Here is a 27,912-nt window from a genome sequence, read left to right on the forward strand (position 1 = left end):
ATGATGCCCACAAATAATTTATATCCCCTGGTAACAGATGTTTGCAGAAAACTAAATGTATCTGCAAGGCCCCAGCTATCACAGAGGGAGAACAAGAGGAAGCCTCGCACTTAAACCTGTCAGCTGCACCTGGGATCCAGCATCCAAGATCTGTTTTCGTCCTTTCGCTAAGCTTGTAAAAGCACAGAGACTTAACGGAACTGTCAAAGGCAATCGAGCACATAGCAAAGCTGAAAGAGAGCAATGTCCTCAGTGCTGAATTCAGGATGCATGGAAAATTCTTACAAAAAAGCTCAAGAGTCAACCACCTTCTCTCTTCAGTTCACACAATATGTACCGTAGCTGCAAACCTTTTAAGTGAAGTGAGGAGCAGCCAGCTGACAGCTTTTCGAATGGACTTGAGACAAAAACACTGACGTGGCTCATCAGCGAGGAGAGTCAATCCCAGGCACACATAGGGCCATGTTTAGGGTATTTAGCGGGGTCATCCAAATCAGACAGGAAGCGCATACCTTTCACTTCCGGGCTGGAACTCGGACAGCAGGGAAGGCCTGCGGCGATGAGGCGGAGGCAGTCCTCCATGGGCGATGTGGGAGTTGTAGTCCCGAGAATGAGCATGGTACTCGGGGATCCCGACGTCCTAGAAAAGGCAAAATCCCAAAACGTTTAGAAATGCACTTTTACAAACGTTTAGAAAGATGCGCTCGAATCGCATCAGGCTGCGTCAGCCTCCTTTTGCGTCTCTGTGCATTTACCGAAGGAAGTGTTTCTTCGGCGGCTGTCAGCATAGGAAGCACAGAAAAATGACAGGGGGGCAGGAGGAAAGAAAATTGTAAGCTTGCTTTCCAAGCTTAGCTGCAATAATACGGTATTAAGCTAAGGCTGACAACAGAGGCCTTGATTTTTGCCTCTACCTCTCTCAAAGAAATATTCATATTGCAGATGCAATAAAATCCGGTGAAAACAATTAAGTCAAGACCCAAGACAGAGACCTTCCTTCTGGTAACATGGTCTCACGAGTCAATTATTGGTGTAATGCCTATGCTTCACAGATGCGTTCATCGGAACAGTCCTAGGGCTACAACTGTTGAGTCATAAATTAAGCAAATGATGCAAAGTTACTGAATTGTAATAACACTACACAATAATGAGAACAGCAATTTACAAAGTGCAAAACACTGTGCTGTGGTTTAACTGCATGTCGCACAACTGCCATCTCCTATTATCACAGGCCTGGAAAGACGAGAAGAAAATGAGAGGAAAAACAAACCAAAACACAGCTGTGCTGATCCAGGGAGGTATTTCTGTGTCCTTTAATTGTTGATGGGAGTGAACTGTGACAGAGCGAGTGCCATGTGACGCCTTTAAAACACAGTTTTCCGAGGGCTCACCAAGACAGACTGGGCTTAATCCAGTCATTTATTCAATTATTTAAACCAAGTGACAGTTGGGGATGCTGGTCACTGCAGCTAGACTCTTTATGGCTCACCCTCTCGTGTAAAGAGTGATAGAGGACACAAGGGAGTTTTCTTTGCAAGCACTGCCTCGCTTTAATCTACAATAAGCACAATGTTCACACATAAGAACATTTACAAAAAAGAGGAGACCAGTGAGCCAATCTAGCACATTTTGTATATAGTAGCTGATTGATCCAAGAATGGGTTTCTGCCAAAATCCTGAGACCCACAGGCCTTTATCTCACACACTTGTTTTATTTCCCCAAAAATGAGCGCTCATCCGGTGCAATCCTTCAAAATATTTGGAGAATATTCTAAAGAATTAAATATTCTTATATTTTTGAAAATAAATATTCTCCGTATCGCTCTTGCTAAACGAGCGTGGTCTTTATTCCAAGGCCAGACTTGCACAGACAGTGTACCACCTGCCACACTAAAGCTTTCAGAGTTCTCTCAGGTGCACCCCTGGAGATCTTCTATAGAGGCCTCTGTGTGGTCTCTTACGACATCGGTTCTCAGAGCTATTGCTTGTACTATGAAGGAATACTTAGTCTAGAATCTGATTTGCTGGCAGACATGAGTATTTAGTGCTTGCATTTGTCTTTAAAAGCACAGGAAAAAATACTTTAGTCCTTATTTTTCCCACTTGTGGGCAAATCGCCCACTCCACAGTACATCAATGAGATGGCCTGTTTGTGAATAATATACCAAGACCTCAGCTGCTTGTCAACTTGCCATCTCTCCACAAATATTACAGATGGGTCTAAAAAAATTGAGGCAGAGAAGTTCTTGTCACACGAATGAATCAAAAAATATATTTCATTATAAAAAGACTACTTGTGCAACATGACAACAGGACACCAACCAGTACAGAATGCACCATGCTGAAGAGTGCCCTCCATATCACGTATGTTCATAACACTGAAAAGTTACTTCACATTCACCAATTACTGCTAGATAAACAGTCCACACTGCCTGGATGGTTTCAGGTGCCCTTGGTGTCTCTGCTTATATCCTGTCCCTCACTAGCAGCATTGAAATGGTTTTTACAGCACTGGAATCAATCAATAAAGACCATAACCTCAGCATGGCTATTTCTGGAACTGATGTGCAATAAAAACAGAAAAATCAGCCACACACTCAGAGGTGGAAAGTTGTGGCATCTGGCTTGTAACAGAGGAAGCAGACATCAAGAGACAACTGGGAAGAATGAAGAGCAGGTCGAAGGAACAACAGTGGAAAAAAATAAGTATTGCATTCTTAACGTTAGCCTTTATCAGGCAGATAACATTTCAGAGTTTAACAATCTGAGCAGGAAAATAAAAGTTTATGTAAGTGTCAACATCACTGTATCTCCTTAACCACTATTAGGTAACAGATCTTCATTTAATGTTATATTGCATAGCCTTGAGATGAGGCAGGCACAGCACTGGGTATAAAACAACATAAAGCTCAGCTAGGTCTGTTATCTTGCCCTTAGACACCATGCAAAGCCTGTTGCAGATGCAATCAGTTGTGCAGAAGATTGAAATATAAACCACATGGGGGAAATTGGACTGTTTCACCTTTGATGTTGTTTTTGGAACATAATTGCATACTTACACTTAAACAGCATCAAGATGCAACACATTCTAACGTGGCTATAAAAAGAATCTTTTGCCGCTATTGTAAACAGCAATAAGACCAATAGGGGTTCATTGCTTTTAAGTGTCAGAGTGAGGACAGTTAAATGGACACATGCTCTCACGTTCAGGCAAGATGATCCACGCTGCCCTTTTCCTTACAAATCCCTAAGTGTTCTGGCCCTGTGCTATTAAGCCATCAACACTAGTGCCACTGAAAAATCACATAACTATAAATATACAAGCATGAACTCTCATGAAAGTAAGTGTGCTATTCGACTGAGGAGCGAACCCATTTGCTTAACCTGTGTAAAGCAGCTAAATAATCTGATCTGTAAATAATTTCACCCTGCCTGCATTCCCATAGCTGTACAGAGTTCAGGCAAGTGCTACAATATCAGCTTACGTATGTTTAGTAATCCCGCACGAAACATGTGACATAGCTGCCCCATTAGATAACTGTTATTCTTGCTACAGAGGGGGAACTGGCAGGCAGGAGTGAGGGTCTGCCTGCAGTGAGCAGTGATGGAGTGCTTTGTTAACAAAAGCAAGAACAGATGACCTCTCCAAAAACGCGGAAGTCGCGGACAGGTGCGGCGCACCGCGCTTAGCTTACCGGGTGGGCTCTGGCCAGCTGAAGTGGGAGCACAGGGGGATTGGCCAGATGACGGCTCTCCACCGGCCGCCTGCTCTGGGGCACAGGCTGGGAGTGTCCGGACATGTCGGGGACGGCACGAGTCCCTCTACAGGTGGCAAGTGGGCTTGGAGTCACTGCATGCGATGCTCATGGTCAACCTGAAAGAGATTGGAGAGAGAACCGAGCATCACTGGCTGCTCACTGAGCTCCTGCAGCTGGTAGAGGCGTTATTTTCCCAAATCGCGTCTGAAGCGGCAAAATAGGGTGGTATTTCAGGCTGAGCTGTCTCCGAAATGCTAACCTGGCACTTTCGGTGAAAGAACAGCTGTTGGTTTCCTATTAGCCCCTGTGGGAAGAGGTGAATAAAAAGAACAAAACTGCCTCAGCTCTGGCCGGATAGATCACTCTGAACAGAATAAAAAACGTTTTTCCTTATTTTGGCTGCATGAGCTAGTGGTCAGTTTCTATACCAGGGCCACAGCTGAGCTTTGTACTCCAAAAAGCAAAGACGACCATCCACTATCAACATTCTCCCACTAACCACAAGCAACATATTGAGAAACAATAAGACCGTTCAGGATCTACACAAATGTCAACATTCCTGGGGAATAAGAGTCCTTAAAGTGCCGATGCTACCAAGGGTCAAGAAAAACCTTACACACTTTGTGGCTACTGTGGAAGCTACTGTGCAGTCCTTCTCCCTTGCCCCTGGTCTAAGTTTCAGCTAACTCTTGAGGTCCTATCACTTACTTTGACTGCATTAATAAGAACTCAGACTGGGTCAGAACCTCCCCTATTTAATATCCCTATCTGTATGATGAGTCACTATGTCCTTTTCACCGTGCAGAAAGTGCCTCTTTCAACTGTAAGATGCAGTTCCGCCATTTATTATCTGACAAGCAACATAAGGTGGATATCTGCTGACTCAGGCACGATTTCGGGTCTCGAGTTCACAGCAGTTGCAAAAAGGATGAAAGCGTTCACATTCGTGACGCTGAATCATTTCCGTAGCGCACTTGAATGGAGCAGATCCCAGGACCGCCAGAGAAAGTGCGTAACCTTGTGATACACATCATCGCTTCTGTTTTAGATGTACCCTTCCCAATTCCATTCATCCCCCAACAGCACTGTCCACGCCTGTCCAAAGGCGACTGACCGACAACTGCTTGTGAATAGAAATTTCAGCTATTTCAGTCTCCAGCCGGACCCCGCTGTGACCAGTGTACATCACAATTCCCCCCCCAAATGAGCACGAAACGCACTCCTCATTTTGTTCATTTAAAAACTTGAAAAAATTAAGCTAGACACTTCTGGTAAAAAAATATTTTACCTTCATCTCAAGTTTAAAAAAATGAGCTGGAGTCAGAAAGAATTAGTTTTTCTAAAAAATCTAGAAATTGTGGATCTCAACACTGTGGTCTCACTCAGCCAGCCCACTGTCCTCTAATAACTCCTCTTCAGGTTCTGCCAGCCCCTGGGGAGGCACAGTGGAGGATGAGACTTCAAAATGCCCCGTCAGCTGCCAACCTGCCTGTTGTGCCAATGCGACTCTGCAAGGAGTGGTGGCTGGAAGCCATTACAGTTCTCCAGACACTGCCGTCTTCTCTTCCCAGAGAAATGAGCAGATCGTGGATAATCTCACAGACTTCAAGCAGATCCCAGAATAGTACAAAGAGGCATATTTTCCAAACACCACCACCGTATTTTAAGCAGGGATACTAAACAGTACATGTAGGAGGCACTGTCTTCCATCAAAACCTGCTCCTGACTCCTCGGTCATTTGACAGAGTATGGGCTCTTAACTCAAGTGCCCTGGCTAAAATCCACTCGGGCCTGCAAAACCTGGCATGCCCTAGAAGCCCACCTTAATCCATCCAACTGATAGAGTAGCTGCTCACTTCTCTACCTGATCCGCTGGCTCAGAATGCCAGCAGTGCGTCACCCAGGTGTGTGCTGCAGTAGACCCTTTCATACATGCAGTGGGTTTAGGGGCCTTTTGGAAGAGAAGAACTTTATAGATGCAATAAATAGATTAATAGAAAGCTGCATCAGAGTGCAAGCCGCTAGGGAACAAGCGGAGATTAATTCCATGCTGAATGATCAAATGAAAAAAACATTCTGGTGCTGAGCTTCTTCAAGTGTGTTCCAATAACTTGCTTGGGAGCTGAACAAAGCATGAATAGGTCTCTAATTACGTAAAATCCTGTAGTGCGTTTAAACCAAATTTGCATACCGTATAACAATGCACTCCCTCATCTGTGTTCGATGGCCTGTAGCAGACTGTGGGAAGGAAACATTTTTTTTTTATTTGCTTATTAATTTGGTTCTCCTTGTATTATAACTATAAATCTAAAACCAAACTTCTTTATTAATGACTGCTGAGTGTGCTTGTAATTCTTTTTAAATTGGAAACTCACCAAATGGCAATCTCTTTTATTGCGTATCACTAATGAAAGAAGCAATTACACAACATGAGCCACTGAACCCCAACTGACTGCCATCTCAATATGTTCAATACGTACTAGCCAATGACACTCAAAATGAAAGCGAATGACTCCACCAAATGAAAGCAAATGAGGTAGATGTTTGATTTTTAAAAATCCACTTCGATATCTTATCTGTACAGGAAACAGGGAACGCAAATGAAGGGGAACTGTCCCTCTTGTCAGGGTTTTCTCAATGTAAAAATGTTTAATCTCTTCAGTTGTCTTGGAACACGCATGACACACTGCATCACTGTATATGAACAGGTCTGTTGCGGCTCAGAAGAAGCCCAAGCACGGTAACAAGTCTGCTCATAACAGAAAGTGTGAAAGCGATCTGGAAACCCCACTGTGCAAATAAGCGCCAACTAAACAAACACAAAACACAGCGCCTGATTTTCAAAATCAACAGAGGAAAGGAAGCTGCATTGTAATAGCAAACCAGAGATACCACTACAGACTAACAAGGCCAACTTTCACAGTAACGCAAGAGCTAGAATTAGCAGGCCAGGTTCTCATGTAGTTCTCCTGAGACCGGCGCCAAACACAAGTCCAACAGGCTCAGACACTGTAGTAGGAACCACTACCTCAGCTTCAGCGCTTCTGGGAATCATCACTATTCCTTCCGCAGTGTGTCCAGTTTCAATCCCTTATCCCCAAGCTACGACAGTCTGGGAATCTCCGTCTGTCAGTCTCTGAGGAACAGAGTGCGGATGAGTTGTGGCTTTCTAATCAAAGCCTTGCAACACAAACCCACGGGGTCTAATCCAGAGAAAAATGAGGACTAAACTGTCAGCTGTCTTCATCCGAGTATTAAAATTAAACCTGCAGGTGGAGTTGAGCCGGGGATAAGAACGTTAAGTCTGAAGTGTCAGTGGTTAGAGGTTCACTGTTTTGCACTCAGCACGGCCTCACAAAGGAAATGAGTGAATCATTCCAACTGGGCTCTCACAAAAACATGCTTTCCTGCCCGTTACCAATACACAAGCACACTCACGCAGTTCAGATGGCCATTTAGGCCAAGGCTGCTGTGGAGGAATTAGCTCTCCCCTGAAAAACACTGGAGAAATAAAAGGAGGCCAGGGCACAGCATTCTTCTTATCCTACTCTTGATTTTCAGTGCTCAGGGTTTCTTCTTGGATCCCAAAACTGCTCTTTTCCTCTCTGAATTTCTACAGCTCACCATAAAGACTCTTCCTTCCCCTATTCCTATCCGCTTCATATGTGCCTATGGCACTCTTCTCAAAAGGCAGAATGCAGACAGAAGAAAACAGCACCTCAAAGACACAAAGCAGAGAAACATGAGTGACTATGGACTAAAGAATACACCTGAAATGAAAGCTAGTGTACAGGAATCTTACACTTCCTTCCTTCCCCCACTGAGTCACACTTCTGACAAAATACTGTTCAGCAATATAATGATGTCCTACTACACGAATGAACCGAATGTCTAGTATATATCTTCCCTTTGGTATAACTTGTCAGAGTAAGGGCATGAGAAAAGTAATTAGATATGTAATAACTTTAATTATGAACGGAGCCGGATTTAAAATATTAAATACCGAGTCAGATCACATTACACTTGAGTGAATGCACGAGCTTCCCCCCCCCAAACACGTCTCAGTTTACTCAAGCATTTCACAATATTTAGATGGTTATCAATGGCCAGAGGATCTTTGTCACAGAAAAAAGTGTGTGCTCATAGAAAGTGGCTAACCTGGTGCCGGGATTCCTTAAGAACACAAAAACGATCAAATCCACTAGGGCAAACAGCTTGCCCAGCCAAATAAAGCTAAACATTGTGCTCAAGCAAGCACATGGAAACCTGGCAAAGCAGAATGAACACGCACTCATTCACCCCAGATCAAGGCAAGGCATCTATGGTCTGGCGCGACGGAGAAGCTCAAAAACACGCGATTGTACTATAATTAAAGCGATATAGTTTCAACTTGGTGCGCAAAAGCTCTCCTACATTGAGAAAGCTTTGCACAATCACAAACATTGCCCAATGCACTGCAGAAATCACAGTGTGGAAAAGAAAGCCAATGCCTTACTCAGCACCATACCTCACCACACTTTTGCTGTCCTATGGTTGAAAAGCAAGTAGTTTCATAATATTAGGGTTACCTGTGGACAGAAACATGTTGAACTACTCAGATTTCACAGAACAGAATGCACATTTTACGGCATATGGTACGTACACTCCATTTTTATGTCCAGTTGTACCATTAAAAAGGGCAGGGAGTTCCAGATAAAATTTTCAGAAGAATGTTTCCTGGGTTTTTGAAAAACATGGTACTGTTTTATGGGGACTTCCAGGTAAAGACCGATAGCCGGTGTAGCCCACAAAGTTAAATAAGATGTAAGGGGAAGGTATAGGCCTAAGGAGGCATCGTACCAGTTAAACATCGTTTCAGAGTACTGCCACAGGCAAAGAGGTAATGTTCCACAGAAAAATATTGTGGGTCACAACAGCAGCACTGGGGCGTCAGGAGCAACGTAGTACTGAGATAACGGCAAAAAAACACCCTGTGCCCAGCAAACTTGATTTCAAGAGCAGCACCGGGTACAGAAAACTTCATCTTCATCCTACAAATGCACGGTACATTTTTACAGGTGCAACTTTTTCACTTGCTTTATTCAGTTTCCCCGCTGAGAACTTGGCAACTCCAGACAGATTCCTTGTTCTCCAACTATGGCTATCTGCAAAACAACACCTATACTGAGGCAATAACTGTGCAGGTTGTAGTATTCTGAGGAACACTCCCAGAAGTTACGTGGTCACAGAAAAATCCTTTCCTGTCTCCTTTCCTGGAGCAAGAAAATGAAAAAAGAAAAGAAAACTGTCAGTCTAGCAAAAACAAAAAATAAAATACTAACCTGTTAATATAATGCAAATAAAAAATTCAAGGAAGTGCTTGTGAAGTACTGGAGGTCACCAGGGTTAACCAACAGCCTCTACCTCGAACTTACTACCTCAGTGATTAAAATCCAATACAGGGTGGAGCAGGAACATTTAAAGGGAGGAGAAACCAGTGTGGATGTAGAAGAGAAAAGGTTACCAGTGAGGCAAACAGATTACAGAATTCCTGCTGGCACAGCCACTGCGAGCCAGACTTCATGAAAGCTTTAAAGCTTCTTTTTATTGAGGTCGCATTTTATATATATATAGAAACATGACAATTCACACCGAATTACCGTTTAAATTCATCCTTCTAATTAACACCTAACAGGAGATGACGGATTACAGAATAAAACAAAGCAGCCCACTTTCTTGTTACCATGGCACAGTATAACATGGATTTGTCACAGGTTTATGAAAATACCCAATCTTATGGACAGCCTAAGAAAAAAAAGTGTCTAAAAACACACAAATTATACACAATTTCTTTTTTCTCAAGTACTCCATTGCAAGACTTCATATACACGTGAATGTCATTTAACATAGAACACTTATTCCAGTTACTTTTATATCCTTATATAGGGTGCACAGGGATGAATGACCAAGTTGATGTATAAATGACATTGTGCAGGGCTTAAAAAAAGGTAATGATTAGCTTCTTAACTAAAAAGTATTGTATGTTTCTGGTTCCATGCACCTCTGTGACACAGTACCTTATGCACAGTAAAGGTAACAGAGACAGAGTCCACTCCAGCACTGCTAATGGATAACTTCACTACCTTCACCCTTGCTACAGGCCCCCACAACCACTGCCAGTTTTACCATCACCTCAAATATGGGGCTGGAGAGACTAATATAGTGAAGAAAACGTTCAACTTCCTGTTTTTCTCCTGTGATTTTCTGCAAAGTACACGCTAGGCCTAGAAAAGGCTCGTCATGCCCTGTTTTCAAGAAGAACTAGGATCAGGCTGTTTATAGATATTTTTTCAAGGCCTGCACATTTGTGCTTTTACAATTCCTCGTCGAGTTTGTAATTAACGTTTTAGCAGCAAAGTGGCGTGTGCAACGTCACCGAAACGGAGACAAAGAACTACAATACTGGCAACAACACTCATAGTACAGTAGCAGCCTGGGTTTCATAACCTAGACATATGGCAACAGCAGCTGCTGGAAGTTACATCATTAAAAATTGAGGCAGTTGTTGGGGCGGTGGGGGTATCCTATTCATTTTGAAAAAATAGAATCGCTTCACTGTTTTTCAGCCTCCCCACTTTCATTCCACCCCCAACCTATAAAAGAACATTCTCGCTGTGAGGGCTTGAACCTTATCTTGTCAAACAAGAATGTAGCACCCCATGAAAATGCATGAAGTCTTCTGAAAGACCTTCATTCCAGAGGGCTAGGGCTGGCTGAACATGTTATCAGTGGTGCTTCAAGGTTGACCTACCAAAGATTGCTTTGCATTGCACATCTTATATGAACACTAAGATCCACTGGCTGACACCCAAAAATTCATCTATCCAGCACAACTAAAAGAGTCATTTGGAAGGTCAGTCACCTATAGACAACCATTTCTGCTGAAATGAACTTTATGAGTAAAAGAAAGAACAGTTGACCTCATATTACAGATGATTTCCATTTTCCACAGGAGATGAAAGCAATAGTAATTCTAATCTTATACTGTAACCAGCGAGCGGGTGCAGTGGGGCGAACACTTCCAGCAAACTATTCCAACCCTCAAACAGTCGTTCTAAAGGCCCGGGGAAAATGAGAAGACTTTCCAAAATGACTCCATTAAATAGCCATCGCTAAGCTGCCACTGGGGAAAAAGCAGGAGCATCAAACAAGAAAACCTTGAGAAAATGCTTTTGAACTAGTAAACATTGCAGGCTAAACTCTGCATCATACGGTCCCAGAAGCAATATTTAACCTATAGCAGTATTTACCATGCTACTTACACAGAGCTACACAGCACAGGAACCCTATCTTGGAAACTGTGATGGCGGAAGACCATTAGAATGAATCCACTTTAGGGGTGCAACTCGGTCTTTAACCTGCCTGACAAACAATTTTGTACTTCTCCGGGAATCTACACCTCTTTAATGACAGGAGAGCACAAAAGCACCACAGGCTTTTAAAAGGCACTTGCATGAGCATAATACACTGCCAGATTAGCGTCTTCTACTAATTGTTTAAAAAAAAACAGGAAACAAGTGTAACCAGCTGTTCTGTGTAAGTTCACAGAGTTCACCACTTATCTAGAGCAGAGATTCATTTTTGACAGCTTGCCCTTCCCTGCACTGGTATTGGCTGGCTTACAACGCTATTTTGTGTAAAACAAAAAACCCCGACATGATCAAGGAGCACGAATAATTAAAAACACAATACGAGAAACTCGCCAGTGTCGAGTCACATTTTCCAGCCTGGCTGAAGGTCACGCCTGCGTTTTGCACTGAAAAAAAAAACAGGAATTAAAGAAATAATGTGCCATTGTGAAACATGAAAAGCAGCAAGACCACTAGGAAAAACTTAAAACAATGGTGTCAAAAGTCTGCTGATTGCCTGGTAGCTAAGGTTCCACAATTCAAGAAATGGCTGGTTGTGATCTGGACCGGCCCAGTCCAATGAGCCCAGTGCCACAGGGATTTGCTGGGCAGCAGTGAAGAGCTGGCCGAGTGGGTTGATGTGAGACTTGGCCAGGGTGTCCTATGCTTGTTGTGTAACCCTGACCTCCATGGACAACTGGGCAATTGAAAACCCTATAGCGTCATCAGTAATGGTGGCTGCCAGTGTCCTCCAGTTACTGTACTGCTTGGCAGCTTGCACTAACTTTCACGATGGGAGGCAGCAATTGAAGTCGCTGATAAAGTTGATAAAACACTGAAACAAGGAATGTCAAATAGTAACGGATTCAAAACACTCGATACAGGGTGAAGGCAAAGTGTTCGTCTCCACGAGCCCCCAGTCACCCAGAGTGGAGCATGACTCCACTTTAAAGACTGTTAGGTAGGTTCCTAAGACCTGCCCAGCAAGGCTGTCTATCTGCAAGCATGTGGTGCTCGCACACAGCACGTTCCCTGTGCCATGATTAACACAACCTGAGAAAGCGGTCAGACACGCTCGGAGAGACCTGCTCCAGGAGTAAGAGGAACTGTAAAAAGTGGAAAAACACCTTGTGGGGGGGGGAGAAATGTTCTGTGGAACGTTTCTCGTTTTGCATACGAGAAAGTGGGGTGCAATGCCAACATGATGTTCCCCAAGCTCTCCATCAGGATCTGGGAGCATCGATATTTCTCTTTTCCACACCTTTTATCGCAGGCAAGATGAGACTGATTTTGACTGACTTCAAGCCACCACTACATTAACTACGCTGACACTGTTTTTATTTTTAACATATATTTACATTAAGCCAATCAATCACTCACAGGGCTAATATGCTTTGGAAACACTGGAGGAATAACATTTTTTATAACAGAACTGTTGCATTCTTCCATCCTACAGTAGCATCGCCCTAGGAACTACTGCTACTGCAGTGCATGAAATTCTCATTAAACCCACTCGGTTTTCTTTGTAAATAGCTGTTTAACTCTGTTTCTCCTCAAAACGGGAAACAACAAATCAAAGCACTTCTTGCAACTAAGAGACAAATGCTATTTTTAAAATGATAGATGCTGCATATTTAGCTGGGCTAATTGTTTTTCCCATGGTGCATCAGAAATAACTGGATTTTCTGCAGGTGTATCATTGAACAGAGTTTGGTGTATTGTATAGTCCTATATCCACAAACTCTTAAGGTTACAACTGCTGCTGAAAATGTAAAGAAAAAAAGAATTCCCCACATCTTTGCCAGTTTATCTGAAGTCATCTGGCTCTAATGGTGTCTGGAACAGTAAATTTAGCCACAGACACCAGCAGTGTTTTTTTTTCCTTGAAGCAACTTTTCAGATAAAATGAACTTGAAACTTGCGCCTTTTCTTGCGAAATCTTTCAGTGTGCCATATCACTTGGCTGTTAGAAACTGGGATGTGAAAACTGCTGCTCTACTGAAACACTAAAGCCATGTTATATTGCAAAATTTCCTTCATTAGGAGAAAGGTTACTAGAGGTTATCAAGGTAATGCAAGGTCATCGTCAGAGGAAATAACACTGTTAAAAATAAAAACTAAAATTGCAGTTTTCTGGCATTAGACAAACTTCACAATCTGGAGAAGCATGGGATACTCAAGTCTTGACTCGATGTCAACTTATTTTGTTCAAAACACCAATGGGATGACCTTAAGATAAAGAAAACACAGACCCTTTGCTGTCACACCTTTTTCCCAGATTTTTGGCAGTTGTAATGGAAAAGAATTGCTTCAGAAATGTGAGCAACTGCAGCTGTAATTAACCTCAGCCCTCTACATAAACACGAATCCTCTACAGCTTACATGCAATCCTAAACCGACACCCTATCTGAATTTTTAAATATTTTAAATTATTAACCACAGGGTGGCCTGATCAAGATGTGTCTTGTTTCATACGAGCTTTCATGGCAGAAACCTGCACAGGGACCCTGGAAAGTTCACAAAATTCCACTCTGATACAAGTGTCCAAGAGACTGGACTCAGACTGCTCAGCCATGTGCACTTTACTTGTTATAGGCTACTGGCATGGGGTTAATCTGCAACTACACATTTGCTCAAAATTTCAGAAACTGGAAACTGACCCCTTCCCATAATGCAATCTGTGACGGAAAACAAGAAGGCAACATGGAAAAGGTGGCTGTTGCACATTGAAATAATGTTGAACTTCTATTTTTATACCTATATTCGTTATTCTTTATCCCAACTTTGGAATGGTGTCTGTTATGTTTGTTTTCAGCACGTGGAGTGACCCACATAATTGAGCGTCCGCAAATCTTTTATATAATAGTCCAAAGTAGCCATGCCCATACTCTTCATGACAAGAGACACTTGCAGAGGAGTTTTTTTTGCACAGAAGCACAAAAATGACCCAAAACCCCAATGCACCAATGCAAGGGTAAACTCACCGAGAGATTACGCACAACCCGCCCCCAATTCTTCTGGGCTCAGTACATCGTAACCATTGTTTAAAAACCTGCCGATATCACAGCTCCCGTCACCACCGGGAGTCTGTAAATTGTGACACAGGCTTCACTGATAATAATCTAAGCCACAACAGGCTTATCAGACTTCTCTTGCTTGTTGTGAAAGATTTGAAGATAGCAGGGGGGTGGGTTTTTGCAGATTACTTTCCAGCATAAGATCCAGCTGGAAGAAACTCTGCAGATACTAATATGCCTCAGCATCCTTCAGGACACAGCTGTACCAGCCAGGAAAATGTAGGGCGATTTGATAATCCTGTTTCACTGAGCTCACATTTCCAGTGCTTTGCTCTCTGCATAACAGCCTCCACTGAAGGTTCAGAAAGCTTGCTCCACTCCTTGTGCCAATTGTCCTATTTTTGCTTCCTGAAAGAAAAAATACAGTCCAGGAATGCCTTGTGAGGTCCCAAAATCAAAAGCCAAAGGTTTCAAAGCCGTCACCATTTACACCAAGAATCCACATTTTTTGCTTTTTGTCATTAAACTGACCAAACAAAGAAAGCATCTCTGGAAAAGGCAACCAGGAAGCCCCAATCAAATAATGGTGGAAAAAGAAGATACAATGTTTCATAAAGGGCCTGCCAGCCAAGGGAAACGACTAACTGTTTACATCTGGAAAACGTTTGCTGCAGTGGAACCCCTGTGACACTCCCAACACAGAGCTGCTTGAAAACCAATCACTGGCTTAAGAAGTTATGCCTCAGAGATAGCAAAACCTTGGTTTCTGACAATAATAAAAGGAACAAAAATTGTTTGTTTTTTTTAGTCGACACCCTAAAAAAAAAAATCAGATTTTATCAAGCAATTGCCAAGTCGCTACTTCACAGTCACTGGCTGCGCCGCTTCCTCGCCTCACTACCACGACTCTCCAGTCTGGGTCCTGGAGGGCTGGCGTGTTGGTAGGATTTCATTCCGGTTGAGCTCTTCACAAGGGAAATGGGCTGATTACTGGCTCAAAACGGACTAATTTAACTGCTTCTCCCAACTCTCCATCTGCTTCGGGTTGAAAAAGACCTAGCAAACCTGCAGAGACACCAGCCAACCAGGACTGGACTGGCCTGGACTGGACTGGACTGGCAGTTTAAGCCGAGGTGAAAGTCAGCAGGTGGAGAGAATGACAATATGTGGAAACAAGAACATGCCAGCCTGGCCAGAATGACTGAATCCAGAACGTGTCAACAGATGCCAGTTCATCTCCCACAAAGACGATGCTCCTCACGTAATCAACAACCTTAGACACTCGCGCTGACAGTGAATGAAACCTACACTCTACCACCCACATCCACCTCTATGCTACAATGCAAAACCAGTAACTCTCTCTCAGGAGCGTGTGTGTATTTTGAAGGAGGGGGCTGGGGGAGTTACAACACCGTTACAATCTGTCAAACCAGATGGTCAGATTTTTGCTGGCAGGTTAATCAACATTATCTCAATATTTGAACAGCCTTGAAGAGGCTACATGGGCATAACACACACTGCAGAACAAACAGCACAGATTGGCTTAGCTACAAGCGCAAGTCAAGTGTAGAGGTTACGTGTTTTTCAGTGTTCTGTAGTAACCCGCCGACACTCACAAGGGATAAAAAGCAATGAAAAGGTCTTTCCAAACCAACCCAGAGAGTAATAGGCCATGGGAAATCTAGCTTGCCTGCTCTAGCAGCAGAGAGGATGGTGTCAATTAGGAACTAAAATGATTGACATAACAGCTGTGGCAGCAATTCAGAGAAGCTTTTATCCCTACACTATATACTTCTGAATAAGCAGTCTGCAGCCTCACACTGTGTATCAATCACCTACAGTACTATGTAACTCCCCTGCGATTGCATGGTTTGATACCTTAAGATACAATCACACTTTGTCTTTCGACTGCTTTGAGGCCGACATCTACTACGTAAAAATAAAATGTATACCTAAATTCTTTTCGAACTAATAAAGGCACCGGTGCGATATCCTGGTGGATCATGACATTTTCTGCCAAGAGGAGCTTTTTTAATGACCTCAAAGTTTAGGTGCATTTTATTTTTAAAGTATCTTAAATCAACTTGTGTACGCTTGGGTCGATCAGTGCGTTACACAAAAACGTAGACAGGCTCGTCTTTCATTATGTTATAAGCCCCTTTGAGGCGACCTGAATAAAAAACCTTGAACAGAATAGAGATAAAAGGGCAGATGCATTAAAGAAGTCCTTCATTTGGCTGCCTGCTGTTAAGTATAATCACATCTGGCATATTCACAACTTTATTTGGTGTACAAATGTAATCTAGCATCTACAGGAAATCTATGTAGAATTTAGTTTACAAAAGGAATTCCATTCCATCTTAAAGCCTAAGATCTAATATCTATTCTTTCACCTATTTTGAGTCCAATAATCTATAAAATAACTACAACAGTTCTAGATCATCACCGAAACTGCCGGAATAACTCTGGTATTAGCACATCTGAATAGCAACCTAATTCAACAGAAAATGAAGGAAAACTGTGAAAAAAAAATTCCTTAAAAACACAAAATCGCTCAAAAAAAATGATCACAATCACAAACGATCCCTCTTCAGTGGTTAGGGGACATGCACTTCAGCTGTGAACCCAAACATTAGGAGACAGTGGACATAAGGGGCAGGAGGGAAAGGCAACACGAACACGAAGTAGGAGAAAGAAAGGTTATGAGACAGGGCTGAGACGCAGCCCAGCGAGCGAAACGAAAGCACTGTCCGGGCACAGCGGGACAGGGAAACCATGGGGGTAACCAGGAGTTGCTGCCAGGGAAATACCAGCGACCCCACATGCCTCAACACGGGCGCAGACTGCCAGGCTCACCGAGCACAAGACTGAACCACCGGGGCATCAACACCAACTGTGGTCAGAAGCCCCGACCTCAGAGCAAGAAGTGCAATGAACAACAATTTAAAATGAGACTAAAGAAGTGTGGAACCAGGTGGGGAAAAAAAAAAGTCTCCTAGATTTAACATAGAAATATTGAAATATGATCGCAATTGTGTATTCAAAACTTGCAGCGTGGCACAAAACTCCCCCTAACTAAAGAACTTCCCCTTCAGAAGAGTCCCCCCCGCCAACTCTCCCTCTCTTCAGCTCTGAAGCTCGTAACATCTCAACTACTTGCCAAGCCCGAAGTCCTGTCAGGGTGATTCCCTGTGTGTGCCCTTTCGAGAGAACAAAACAAAACCCCCCCCAAAAAAAAAGAAAAAGAAAAAGGAGAAGTCCCAACACGGGGACAGTGTGGTGCTCTCACCCGATTCACTCCTCACAACCCAGCCATTTTCAAAGAAGAGGCCGGCCTTACCTTTTAATCCACGAGGAAACACGAGACACAAATAAAACACAGGAATACAAACGCACAATGGAAAGAAAATAGATTAGCCGGATATGAATCACAAACAAGACTCTCAACAAAGGACAGAGACCTACCGGCTCTAGCCTGTGATGTGGGCACCAGAGCTTTTAATAATTTTCTCACTGTTTCTCTGAGCCTCCACAGCCTGTAAACTGTGTGGATTACATAAACCCACTCCTCCAGCTCAGAAGCCAAGAGTATATGCTTTTATTCTCAGTGCTGGCAGTGAGTAATAATTCCTGGTAACCATGGCGGCATTGGAGCACTGCCAGCAGACACTACAAGAGCTGAAATCTATCACTTGGGCCCTTTTACAGCTCTGCTCAGCAACTTCTCAATATGAACAGCTATCTCCTGGGCAACAGACTAATATCCTCTGTTTTCTTTAACCATTTCCTTCCTTTATTTGACACTCTGCATTCCTGAAAAAAAACAGATCCTTCTCCTGCATTTTTTTTTGAAGTCAAAGAGGAAATACCGTTACCACTCAAGCCTGCTGGAAAATTTTAAAGCAGGTTCTTATACTGGCGCATCACAGAAAAATGCGTTTAGGTTTAACAAATCATAAAAAAGAGCACAGCCTCTACAGATGGTAGCCACACAGAAGATAGGAAAAGAGATTAGAAAAAAAAAACACATTTTAAACAGGATATTTTGGTTAAATGATTTGAACAGAGGACGACATAGTGGAAGCACAGTGGTGAGCATTGCCACTTCACAGCACTGGGGCCCTGGGTTCAACCCCGATCCTGGTGTGCTATCGGCGTGGAGTTTGTACGTCAGGTGGGTTTCCTTGGGCACTCCGGTTTCCTCCCACTGTCCAAACACAGACCGGTGGGTTAACTGGCATCTGGGAAAATTGTCTTTAAGGGTGTGTGTGTGTGTGTGTGTGTGTGTGTGTTTGTGTCCTGCGATGGACTGGTGCTCCTGCCCAGGCTGTACACTGCCTTGTACCCCTTGCTTACTGAGAGAGGCTCCAGGTCCCCCGCGACCCTGAATTGGAAGAGGTGGATGGATGGATTTGAGCGGCTTAGTACTACATTCCCACAATTATAATGCACTTTCTCTGCATGGGCACTTACCATGACTGTGTTGTGTGATGAGTAAATAAAAGGCAACTGTTTACCCATCCTGGTATTACACACACTGCAGAAACCATCAGCACAGCAAACACAGTATGGGAAATTTCTTGATTAATTACTGCAGGACAACACTGTATGGCATGGAAGAAAACAGCTAGCTGACCACCAAAACGGGCTGAAACAAATCAACAGAAGCGTGTGGTACCAGAGAAATGTAAAAGGCCCTCAAAAAAAGCTGTCTTGGTATAAACAAAATAGGGCAACGCTGAGGCTGCAGTTCTTGCCGTGGGGAGACTGAGAGAAAGAGACTACAGCCAGTGCCTCTTCAAAAAGCTCTCATGCAGAACACGTGTGTAGTGCCTCATACCCTGCCATACCAATTTCCACAACCTCACCTGACAGCTTCCCCATTACTCAACAGTTCCCAGGCGATTTACCACAGGAACAGCCATAATCACTGCTAGCCCTCTCTGGGCTCTACTATGGATTAAGGTGAGTAAACATCACCTCCGACATCCATGCCAACCACCTCCACTGTGCATGCTGCAACAGTATCCTACACGTTTATTTATACCCTTTATAAATTGTAACTGAAGGCGTATTTGAGAAAACAAATATTGGTGCAAATCAACACCAATTAAAATGTAAGAGGAATGTAATATGATAGAGCCTTAAAATTCACATTTTTCTAAATGCATAATTTCCAAATGTATTCATACCATGTGAATGTGTGGTTCTTTCTTCCTTCTCCTCCTTTTTATGCAGATCCATTGATTACTTCATCTTTTTGTTGCGTTTATCCAAAAGGAAACTGAAGAATCTCAAACTAAGCAAAAGGAGTGGCGTATTAATCTAACGCTTTTAAGTCATCTAGCAGTTCTATAAATCCCCAGAGGGTTTTTAGAAGCTTCTGGAAAAGAACAAGATTACTACTGTCTATAAAGAAGACTAAACTTTGAAAAAAATATTATTACCACTGCACCATGCAGAAATGGCATCTTATCTGAAGATCAAACCAAACAACTCCTGTAATTCCTATACAAAACTTTACAGGGCTACACAGTACCTAGTGTGGTTTCCACATTCAAAAAGTTCAAGGATAAATGAATGGCTCCTAGCCTACCACAGAGTGTAAGAATGTTTTATTCACATGTATGGTCAGAAACGTTGTTCAGGAGGCACACAGCCAGATAAGTACTCTGAAAGAACATGATGAAACACAGGCAGTGGCACAACACGTGTTTCATCTGTCCAAGAATGACCTATTTTTTAAGACAGTATCTCTGAAGAGAACATATCTGTAGCCATGATAAACTACCTGGATACAAGAGTTACTTGCATTTTATTGCTGTTTTTGTTGTTTTGCAGATTGATTCACAGCATATATGTTTTCAATTGCTTTGTTAACTTATGTCCCACAAAATGTTTAACACCTTCAAAGATGGGACCCATCCCAATACTTTGAACATTGTTTTGTGTGGTCCCAAAACTTGACAGCTAAAGTACACAATAGCAGGGTGGCATAAAGAAATTATTTTAAATTGGAAGCACACCTTGGTTCTCTAGCCTCAGACAAAGTCATGACACCTGTGTTTTTTGAAGTCTGTACAAAACATTCATAGGGCTGCTGGCATTCTAGATGCAATTTGATCCTCAAAATCGCCCAGTCAAGCATGTGACCATTATACAACCCCCCTAAAAAAGAAAAGTGATCTTAAATGTTTGGCCTTGTTTCACACCAGACCTCTATCTCCCACTACGTAAAAGATTAATAAAATCAAAAGCTTTCAGTGGGAATTTTCCTGGATTTGGTTGACTTGACATGGAATGACCCAACGTATTTCACTGCAGAAGGCCACAGTGCCTTAGCGTTATGTCACACATGCCTCACTGCATCGACTCTTGGTCCACTGGGCAAAAGGCAAAGAGCACACCCCCTTCTCAGCACAGTGGATTCCAAAGAGCACAAAATATCAAAGCAAATTCCAGGTCTTAAGCTACCAACGAGCAAGCAAATACATGTCATGCACCTTTGTCCAAATGTTGCACGCCTGCCTGCAAACTCTAGATCACGGGGAAACTGAAAGACAGGGTTGACAAAGGAAAGCAGCTGAAACTATGGCCGATTTTTGTTTGTGCTTCATTTGACGCACCTGGGTTTAAGCACCGGCAGAGAGCATACAAGGAGGGGGGGAGGGAAAAAGTGCCCAAGCTCACATGTGTCTCATTAGGCTTAAGGCACAGGCTGAAGAAACTTATAAGTAGTGCTCGGTAGCCACCAGATGAGGAACAATACTTCATCAATCCCAGCAGAGAAAAACCTGTTACAAAACACGTTAACAGGCCAGGAGCAGAGAGAAATACAGAAGTGGAGTGGGCTTACCCACACTAATACTAATTTTTAGTCAAGTCACCCTGACCTAACTGCTATCTAAATAAGGCTTCCTGCCTCCACTGCAGTCTTACTTATTATCTGGAGATCTACATGTAGAGCAATAACAGTCGGTGAAGCGTATCGACCCCGCTGACTAAATTACTGGAAATACACTCGCTTGAGAAACCCCTACTGCTACGCCCCCTCCCCTACCTTCCCTGAGCAAGAACAAACAGGAAGCAGTTGACATTTCTGATAATGAAGCTGCAAAGAAGAAAAAAAACAATCGCAAGGGAACAGACTTCAAGGGCGAAGGAAAGGTGCGAGACCTGTCTGTGGGCTAAGAAACAGCAAGGAGCAACTGCCTCAGATAGCACCTCACGAACGGCACAGAGGATGAAGCCGCACAACGAAGGACAGAAAAAAAACAGCCATTTGCCCAGGAATCCAAGTAAACCCCGACAATCATCTGCGTCTTGGTACAGCACTGTGCCACCCCCAGATATCATTTACTTCCTTTGGATCCACAACTAAGCATGGAATTATAAGGACAGTTACCAAAGGGAAGAGATGGCCCACCTAGCATGTTTAGTTGTTAATAGTTAATTCATCCAAGGATCTCATCCAGCTGCTCCTTGAAAGAATCCTGGGTGTCAGCTTTAAAATAACTGGCTGGGTCCCAGACTTCCACACCCCAACGGAAAGGTCTCAGAATGGAGACACCCCACCCCACACACACAAAAGTCTGCACTGCTCTCTTCATCGGCCCCTGGTCATTTGGCACGAGACACTCTGGTGGACCGCTCACGCTTTACACGGATAGTTTCGCCCCACTCTTACCCCTGCCTCCCTGGAACTCCCCTGCTTCCACCCCTGCCGTTTGATGAGAACGCCCACAACCTATAAATCCATTCGGCCAGAGTGTCATCTGCGCTATGAAGCCCCAAGAATAAACAAGGTTGCAGGTCTGTCTTGCCATCAGACTCCATTAACCCCTGGGTCAGAGACTATTCATTGAAAGAGTGCAGGCTGTCGTCCAACCTCCCACCCTCTCTTGCTCCCTTCCCCCTCCAACACCCCATCCCCCAGTTCTTTAATGAGTTCCACAATTGGACAATAAATCTCTTGGCTGCTAGGAGCTTAAGATGAAATGCATTCGAGACAGGTTAGTCTAGCAGGGGAGGAAAGGGTCCTGCAATAACTACCAGCCCCTTCCCCCACACCTCCTTCTCTGTATCATTAGTAGGGAGGCTCCAGAGAACGGCTAAGGGAGACCTCAGACAGTCAATATTTACTGTGAGTCCCAGCAGGTCTTTTCTCTGTGCTGCTAAAAGCTAGCAGACACACAGGAGGGAACCACACATTCGCCGTTTCACTAATGTGCTTTGAAACAGTTCAGCATGAAGCCCAAGAGCCAGGAGAGAAGCCACGGGACATTAATGCACTCTGCAGCGCTATATCTAACAATTAACGAGGGCTCCATTTTGAATTCAGCAGCAACGTATATCTGCGAACACTCAGGCTATTATAGATGTGAACAATTACACAGGCCAGCCAGTTCTCCAATCCACTCCGTTTGCACCAAACAGATTGCTCATTTTGTGGCGATACCCGCCAACCCGCTCTGAAAAAATCAACCGATGGAGGCCAACAGAATAGATTCCTCCTCACCGAAGACGGGGGAAAAAAAAAAAGAAGAAGCCTTAAGAGTATAAAATGATCTGCTTTTGACTCCTGTGGTCCACAGCCCACAAAACAAAGCCTTGAGGAAAAAAGAAAGAGGATTTTCTTTGGCTTACAAAGCCAACCTGAATTACAGTTTTGTAAGCCTTCTGATCTATTGTTCTGCCATGGCATCACGATGATTTTCCTATAGCAGATGACCAAACACTGGGACTTTCAGATCAACAGACTCAAAGTCTGATCTGCACATGATCACACGATGGGCTGAATTACTCTTTCCTAATTTTAATCTTTTTATTTTATAAAATAGGCTATCATGACGATATCCCATCGTCTATGAGAAAATGCACTTTTATTTAGTAATATCTAAATGCTGGCAAACGTTCACAGGGCTTCTAATTTTACAACTCCTTTATTGCTGTGCTACTGAAAACTGTAATTAACTTCTGAAAAAAAGGGGAAGGGAAAACTAAACCCTAAATTATGCCTAATAGCCTTTAAACACATTAAGACAATGTGCAAAACTCTGTCGGGTCAGTTATCTGCAGCTACTTTACTTGGGCAGCCCATCCCCAAAATTAGAGGGCTTCGTTAATCCTAATAGCATTTAAATATAATCCTCTTCCCTTTCTGCATACAACGATAAAAAAAAGTGTTATTATCACATCGGCCGTGATCATCAGATGAAGAAAAGAGCCCCCCAGCACCTAACCGTAAGAATTCCAGCAGCGCACCCTGTCCTGTTATTGCAACAAGAAGAAAGCATGCTGGCAGATCGCAGAGGGGATAAGACCCTGCTCCCTCTTATCTGACAGAGCCGTTTTTAATCATCTCCGATAGCACAATGAACAAATGTTCAGTTCCACTACAGTTATCCCAGGCAGGAGGAAGGAGGCCATGCTGGGTTTTGCAGAAGGAAGTGACTGTTAAAGCAGAAAGTTCAAATGGTAACACGGTACTGTAGTGAAGCTAACGCCCCTCCGCCAACACCATACATTTCAGTATAACAGCAACGTCATTAAAGGCGCACGAGTGATTGTAACGAATCATTACAGTTTCGGCTATTAGCTATGAGCAGAACTCCAGATAGAGAGAAGTGAAAATAATGAAAGTCACCACGACGAACTTCTGGACAAGCAAGGGCTTTTGTTAAAATCCAGCTCAGTAACAATGGTCCTGAAAGGTTTCTTTGAAACCGGGGGTATGTACAGCAATGTCTACTAGACAGTGGCTTATGGGTTTGATTCCCTGCTACAGACACTTCTGTTGTTCGGCAAAGTGCTTCACCCTAGTTGCTCCTGAGTGGGCTGGTGTCTGAGGTGGAGGGAAAATTACGTGCTTTCCTGACCACTTGACACCACGGAAATTAGGGATAAACTCTGTCCCGATGAGCCAATGTGGCCCAGATGTGCAAAATACCTCTGTACCCTACCTGGTTTTTCTGCATGTTGATTAAATTGTGTTGTGAAGCATCTATGAAGGAGATCTGACAGTGTTTGTTAGCCTCAAACAGCGTTCCGATTAGCGGTGCCTTGCTCTTGCTATTAAGATGGCTAAATCAAAAGGGTGTGGGACAAATGTGTGAAGCCAGTTTGTTTTTTAGGGCTTCCCAGGACAAACCAGAAAGGGAGGACAAGCTGAAGAACTGAAGGCAGTCCCATTCAATTTTCACTATTTGAGCCTGGTGAACCCCTACTGAATTATGTCCATACATACACAAAATATACACCATATGTTATATAAAAAATACACCATATGTTCTGAATCTCTTACCGAGCTTCTGGGAATCCTTTATTCGAGGGTCCCCAGTCGTCTACCAAAAAACCCTCCCATATATCTGGACAGCACACTACTTGAAAAAGGAAATGACAGCACCCCGAGTTCAAAGAGATGTTTGAAAAGGCTGTCTAGTTGGCATACTTTTAAGCCACTCAAAATTGTGCTTCCCGAAACAATGCACACAAAGTGTGGCACGCAAGTCAAGGAGGATAGGGGAACATATGTAACAAAGGATTTGGTGGGATAACGGCTAAAAAAGAAAAAAAAAAAGCCTGACACGGGTTGGAGCCCCTTTAATAAGCCACTTTTTCCAGTTCAATTCCCCTGTGGGGCGTAGCGGTTATATCCTTGAGCAAGGTACTTTATTCCTACCGCGCCAGTGAATGGGCAAGCTCGAGATCGTCACTGTAAACGGAGACCTGTTCTCGCTTGATTCATCCTGTTAAAGGACTAAAAAAAAAGAAAAGAAAAAAAAAGGTCTTTCTTTCTCAGACTGACACAGCTCTTTCACTGCTAGCTCATCACACGCCCTAACCCAGCTCACCTCCACTGACAGTTCATCACTGTACAGGGTGGGGGTCAAGACCATCCATTTCAGGCTGAAAAAAAAAAAAAAGAGGCACATGTATAACACAAACTTATTTAGCTCCCAACCAAAAGCAAAAAAATATATATTTTCATCAGTTCACGAATTTTACAAAGGCATTTGGATAGGAAAATTAAAAACTTTGAACTTAACTTGATGTTCATTTTTATTAGGTCCTCATGGTACAATACATTCATCAAATCCCTTAAAAGGAATTGGAATTTCTACTTAGCAGGAAATCAGACAAGGGTTTTGCTCATTTCCCTACAGGAAAGAGTGGATCAGCTCATTCCACCAGAAGACACAATAGCTGACATATTTACATATTTACAAAGCTGGACCAAAGCTACAGCTACAGTCTTGCACAAACCGAGGTCACTTACCCTACAGTTAAAACCATACGTTTGTTTTCCATTTTTAAAAAATATCAAATGGAAACAGCCTATTGTTCACCTCTGTCTGGCCCCTCAGGGGAGCAGAAGTGACTTAGGAATTCTGTGAACACCTTCTCCTGTTCAACATGTTTGTTCACATCAAGGTCACGTCAGGTTAAGAGCCAGCACCCCTCCCGCCTGCCTGTGTCAGAATATCCCCTCCCGCAGGCGAAGGAGAAGTGTGGATGTGCTCACGCAGACTTTGCTACAAGGCGACTGACATGGACCGCTCAGCTTCTGCCCCAGCTCCTACCGTGGACCCGTCAAGACCATTCACTATCCTGTTACCCTTTGCTTCTGAACACCATCAGAGAGGAAAAGACAGAAGTACCAACTGCAGAAGGTTCAGCACAGCGGTTCGTCTCGTTTAGGATTTCTCATGAGGCCTGAGGTAAAGTCACTAGTTGATTCACTGAAGTCAGGCTAGACAAAAACCCTGAATACCCAGCGTCTAATGGAGGATCACCACAGAGGCTGAATGAAAATCCGAGGATCCTGCGGCTCTCCAGGACACAGAGGATCACCTCTGAGGCTGTGAACATTTCATCTTTCAAGCTTTTCATCCTTAGGATGCAATGTACAGGGGGCAATGTCTAATATTCCATACATGCCCAATACCGCACACGACGTTAAAGAGTATAAGCAACGAAGTGTCTCTGACAGGAGTGGAATTAAATATTTTCAAATGGAGGAGATGTGTGCTCAGGTCCAGAGCTTTGCCTGGTAAGTGAACTGGTCAGAAAGGCCTTGGTTTGGCTGGAAGAACTCAGCAATTCTAAATGCCATCTTTCGTGTCGTATTTCCCCTAAGCTCACTCGGTGCAAATGAACGCCAAATTCAGCTACACCTAAGAGAAGGTCAAGACCCTGTAGCACATATACCTGCACCTGAGAAATATTTCATATGTGGAACTGAAAAAGGGAAGTGAATTTCCCAGCATGGGTCTAACCACAAAAAGCAAAGCGTCACCTTCAAAATCAAAGACGGCCCTATTTTTGGCCTTCTATTACCACTTCACAGAGATGTCCAAACTGGTGAAAAACAGTCAGAAAGCTGAAGCAGACATCTTACTTAACTTTCATGTCGTCTTATTCTGAAAGGCATAATTAAAGCAGCTATACAGACAACAAAACAAAGTGGTACCTAAATGAGATCTTTTCCAGGGCATTGAAGGCTATAGTACAAGTGGCATTTCCCCCACCACCAGCCTACACACATGCTGGACGAACCACAAATATTATTTCTGTTAATCGCAGTTGCCATTGCTTTTTCAAAACTGCATCTTCTTCGCTACCTTGAAATGCAACTTATTCTGTCTCCTAAACTGTGCTGTTTACAGCATGCTCTAAAATGTGTGTCACTGCAGTTTCTTTAATCAGCAAGATAAATGAATTCATAGCCGCGCTGAGACCCTCTTTCTTTAAGTTTTTTTAAATAAATAATAAAGAGTAGATGCTAAGCGCAGGCCTGTTCTTCAGAAAGGTAACAAAAAGAAACAAATTGCCTGCAGACAGCACTAATACATACACTTCAGTCTGTGAGATTTACTAGACCATGCTTATCTATGCGCCTCATTTCTCTGTCATTCAGAACCATTCTGAGAGCAAACCTGGAAAGTGTCAGCATTTCATACAAATCAGCTTTCTGAAGCTTTGATGTGGCTATGAACCCCAGTTCAGTGAACAGAATCAAACATCCTTTAAGTAAAATGCTGTAAAGCAATCCAAGCAAGTAGCTGGAATGACTTTATTACACATCTTTTTGTTGTACCTTATGGAAAGGAACAAGACTATTATTCTTTTCCTCCCTACGAAATCGCCAACTGTCAACTTGGCAGCAGTTACAACACCCATTTGGAGAAATGCAGCCTGGCCTTCAGGATACACACAGACATCTCATGCTGATTGTTCCTGGATGGCTCTGTGCCACAGTTCTTATTTGCACTGAGTTGCAGTCCATCCCACTACTAACTCCACTCAAGGCGTTTATTTTTAATCAGGTGACATGCCTTGAACTTTACCATTAGCCAATTCTGATTCCCAGGTAACACAAAAAGCCCTACGAAACAAGAGGAGATACTTTTCTCTTAACAGCTTCTGAGTGCTCTGCCTCATCACGTCTTCACACAGAGCTCACAGGTAATGCTGCTCCCTACTCTCAGGGCCTGTTTGTCTTGCATTTCAGACCTACACTTTCACAGTTGAGCCTCAAGCGTTTTTTATGGTTGCAAGCTCATTTTTGCCAGCAGTGAAATGACACGTTCAGATAAATGTTCTCTGTGTGGTGCATAATTATCATAAATACAAGATTTAAAAGCATTCTGGCTAATAAGATTAGAAAATCAACCTAAACTTAGAAGGCAACACATATCTGTTACTAAAATAGGGTTTAGTGAAGACCCAATGGCTAATTACTAATTA

At 43.2% G+C, this 27,912-nt stretch overlaps 1 protein-coding gene across 24 annotated transcripts in view; it reads right to left on the reverse strand.

The window, feature by feature from the left end:
- ncor2 (nuclear receptor corepressor 2) overlaps positions 1-27,912 on the reverse strand; it is a 176,050-nt gene that overhangs the window by 137,603 nt on the left and 10,535 nt on the right. For 23 of the 24 annotated variants that reach the window (XM_088618467.1, XM_088618459.1, XM_088618471.1 and 20 more), the window contains exons 2-3: positions 3,696-3,874; positions 513-640 (exon numbers count right to left, since the gene is read on the reverse strand). In XM_088618467.1, coding sequence (XP_088474593.1) covers positions 513-640; positions 3,696-3,800 — 233 coding nt within the window. In that variant the 5' untranslated portion in view covers positions 3,801-3,874. Of the gene's footprint in view, positions 1-512; positions 641-3,695; positions 3,875-17,628; positions 17,727-27,912 lie in introns of those variants that run through there. The other variant, XM_088618456.1, reaches the window with a different exon arrangement.

The sequence above is a fragment of the Lepisosteus platostomus genome, chromosome 24, assembly GCF_059453375.1.
Source record: "Lepisosteus platostomus isolate fLepPlt1 chromosome 24, fLepPlt1.hap1, whole genome shotgun sequence".
Classification (NCBI taxonomy): Eukaryota; Metazoa; Chordata; class Actinopteri; order Semionotiformes; family Lepisosteidae; genus Lepisosteus; species Lepisosteus platostomus.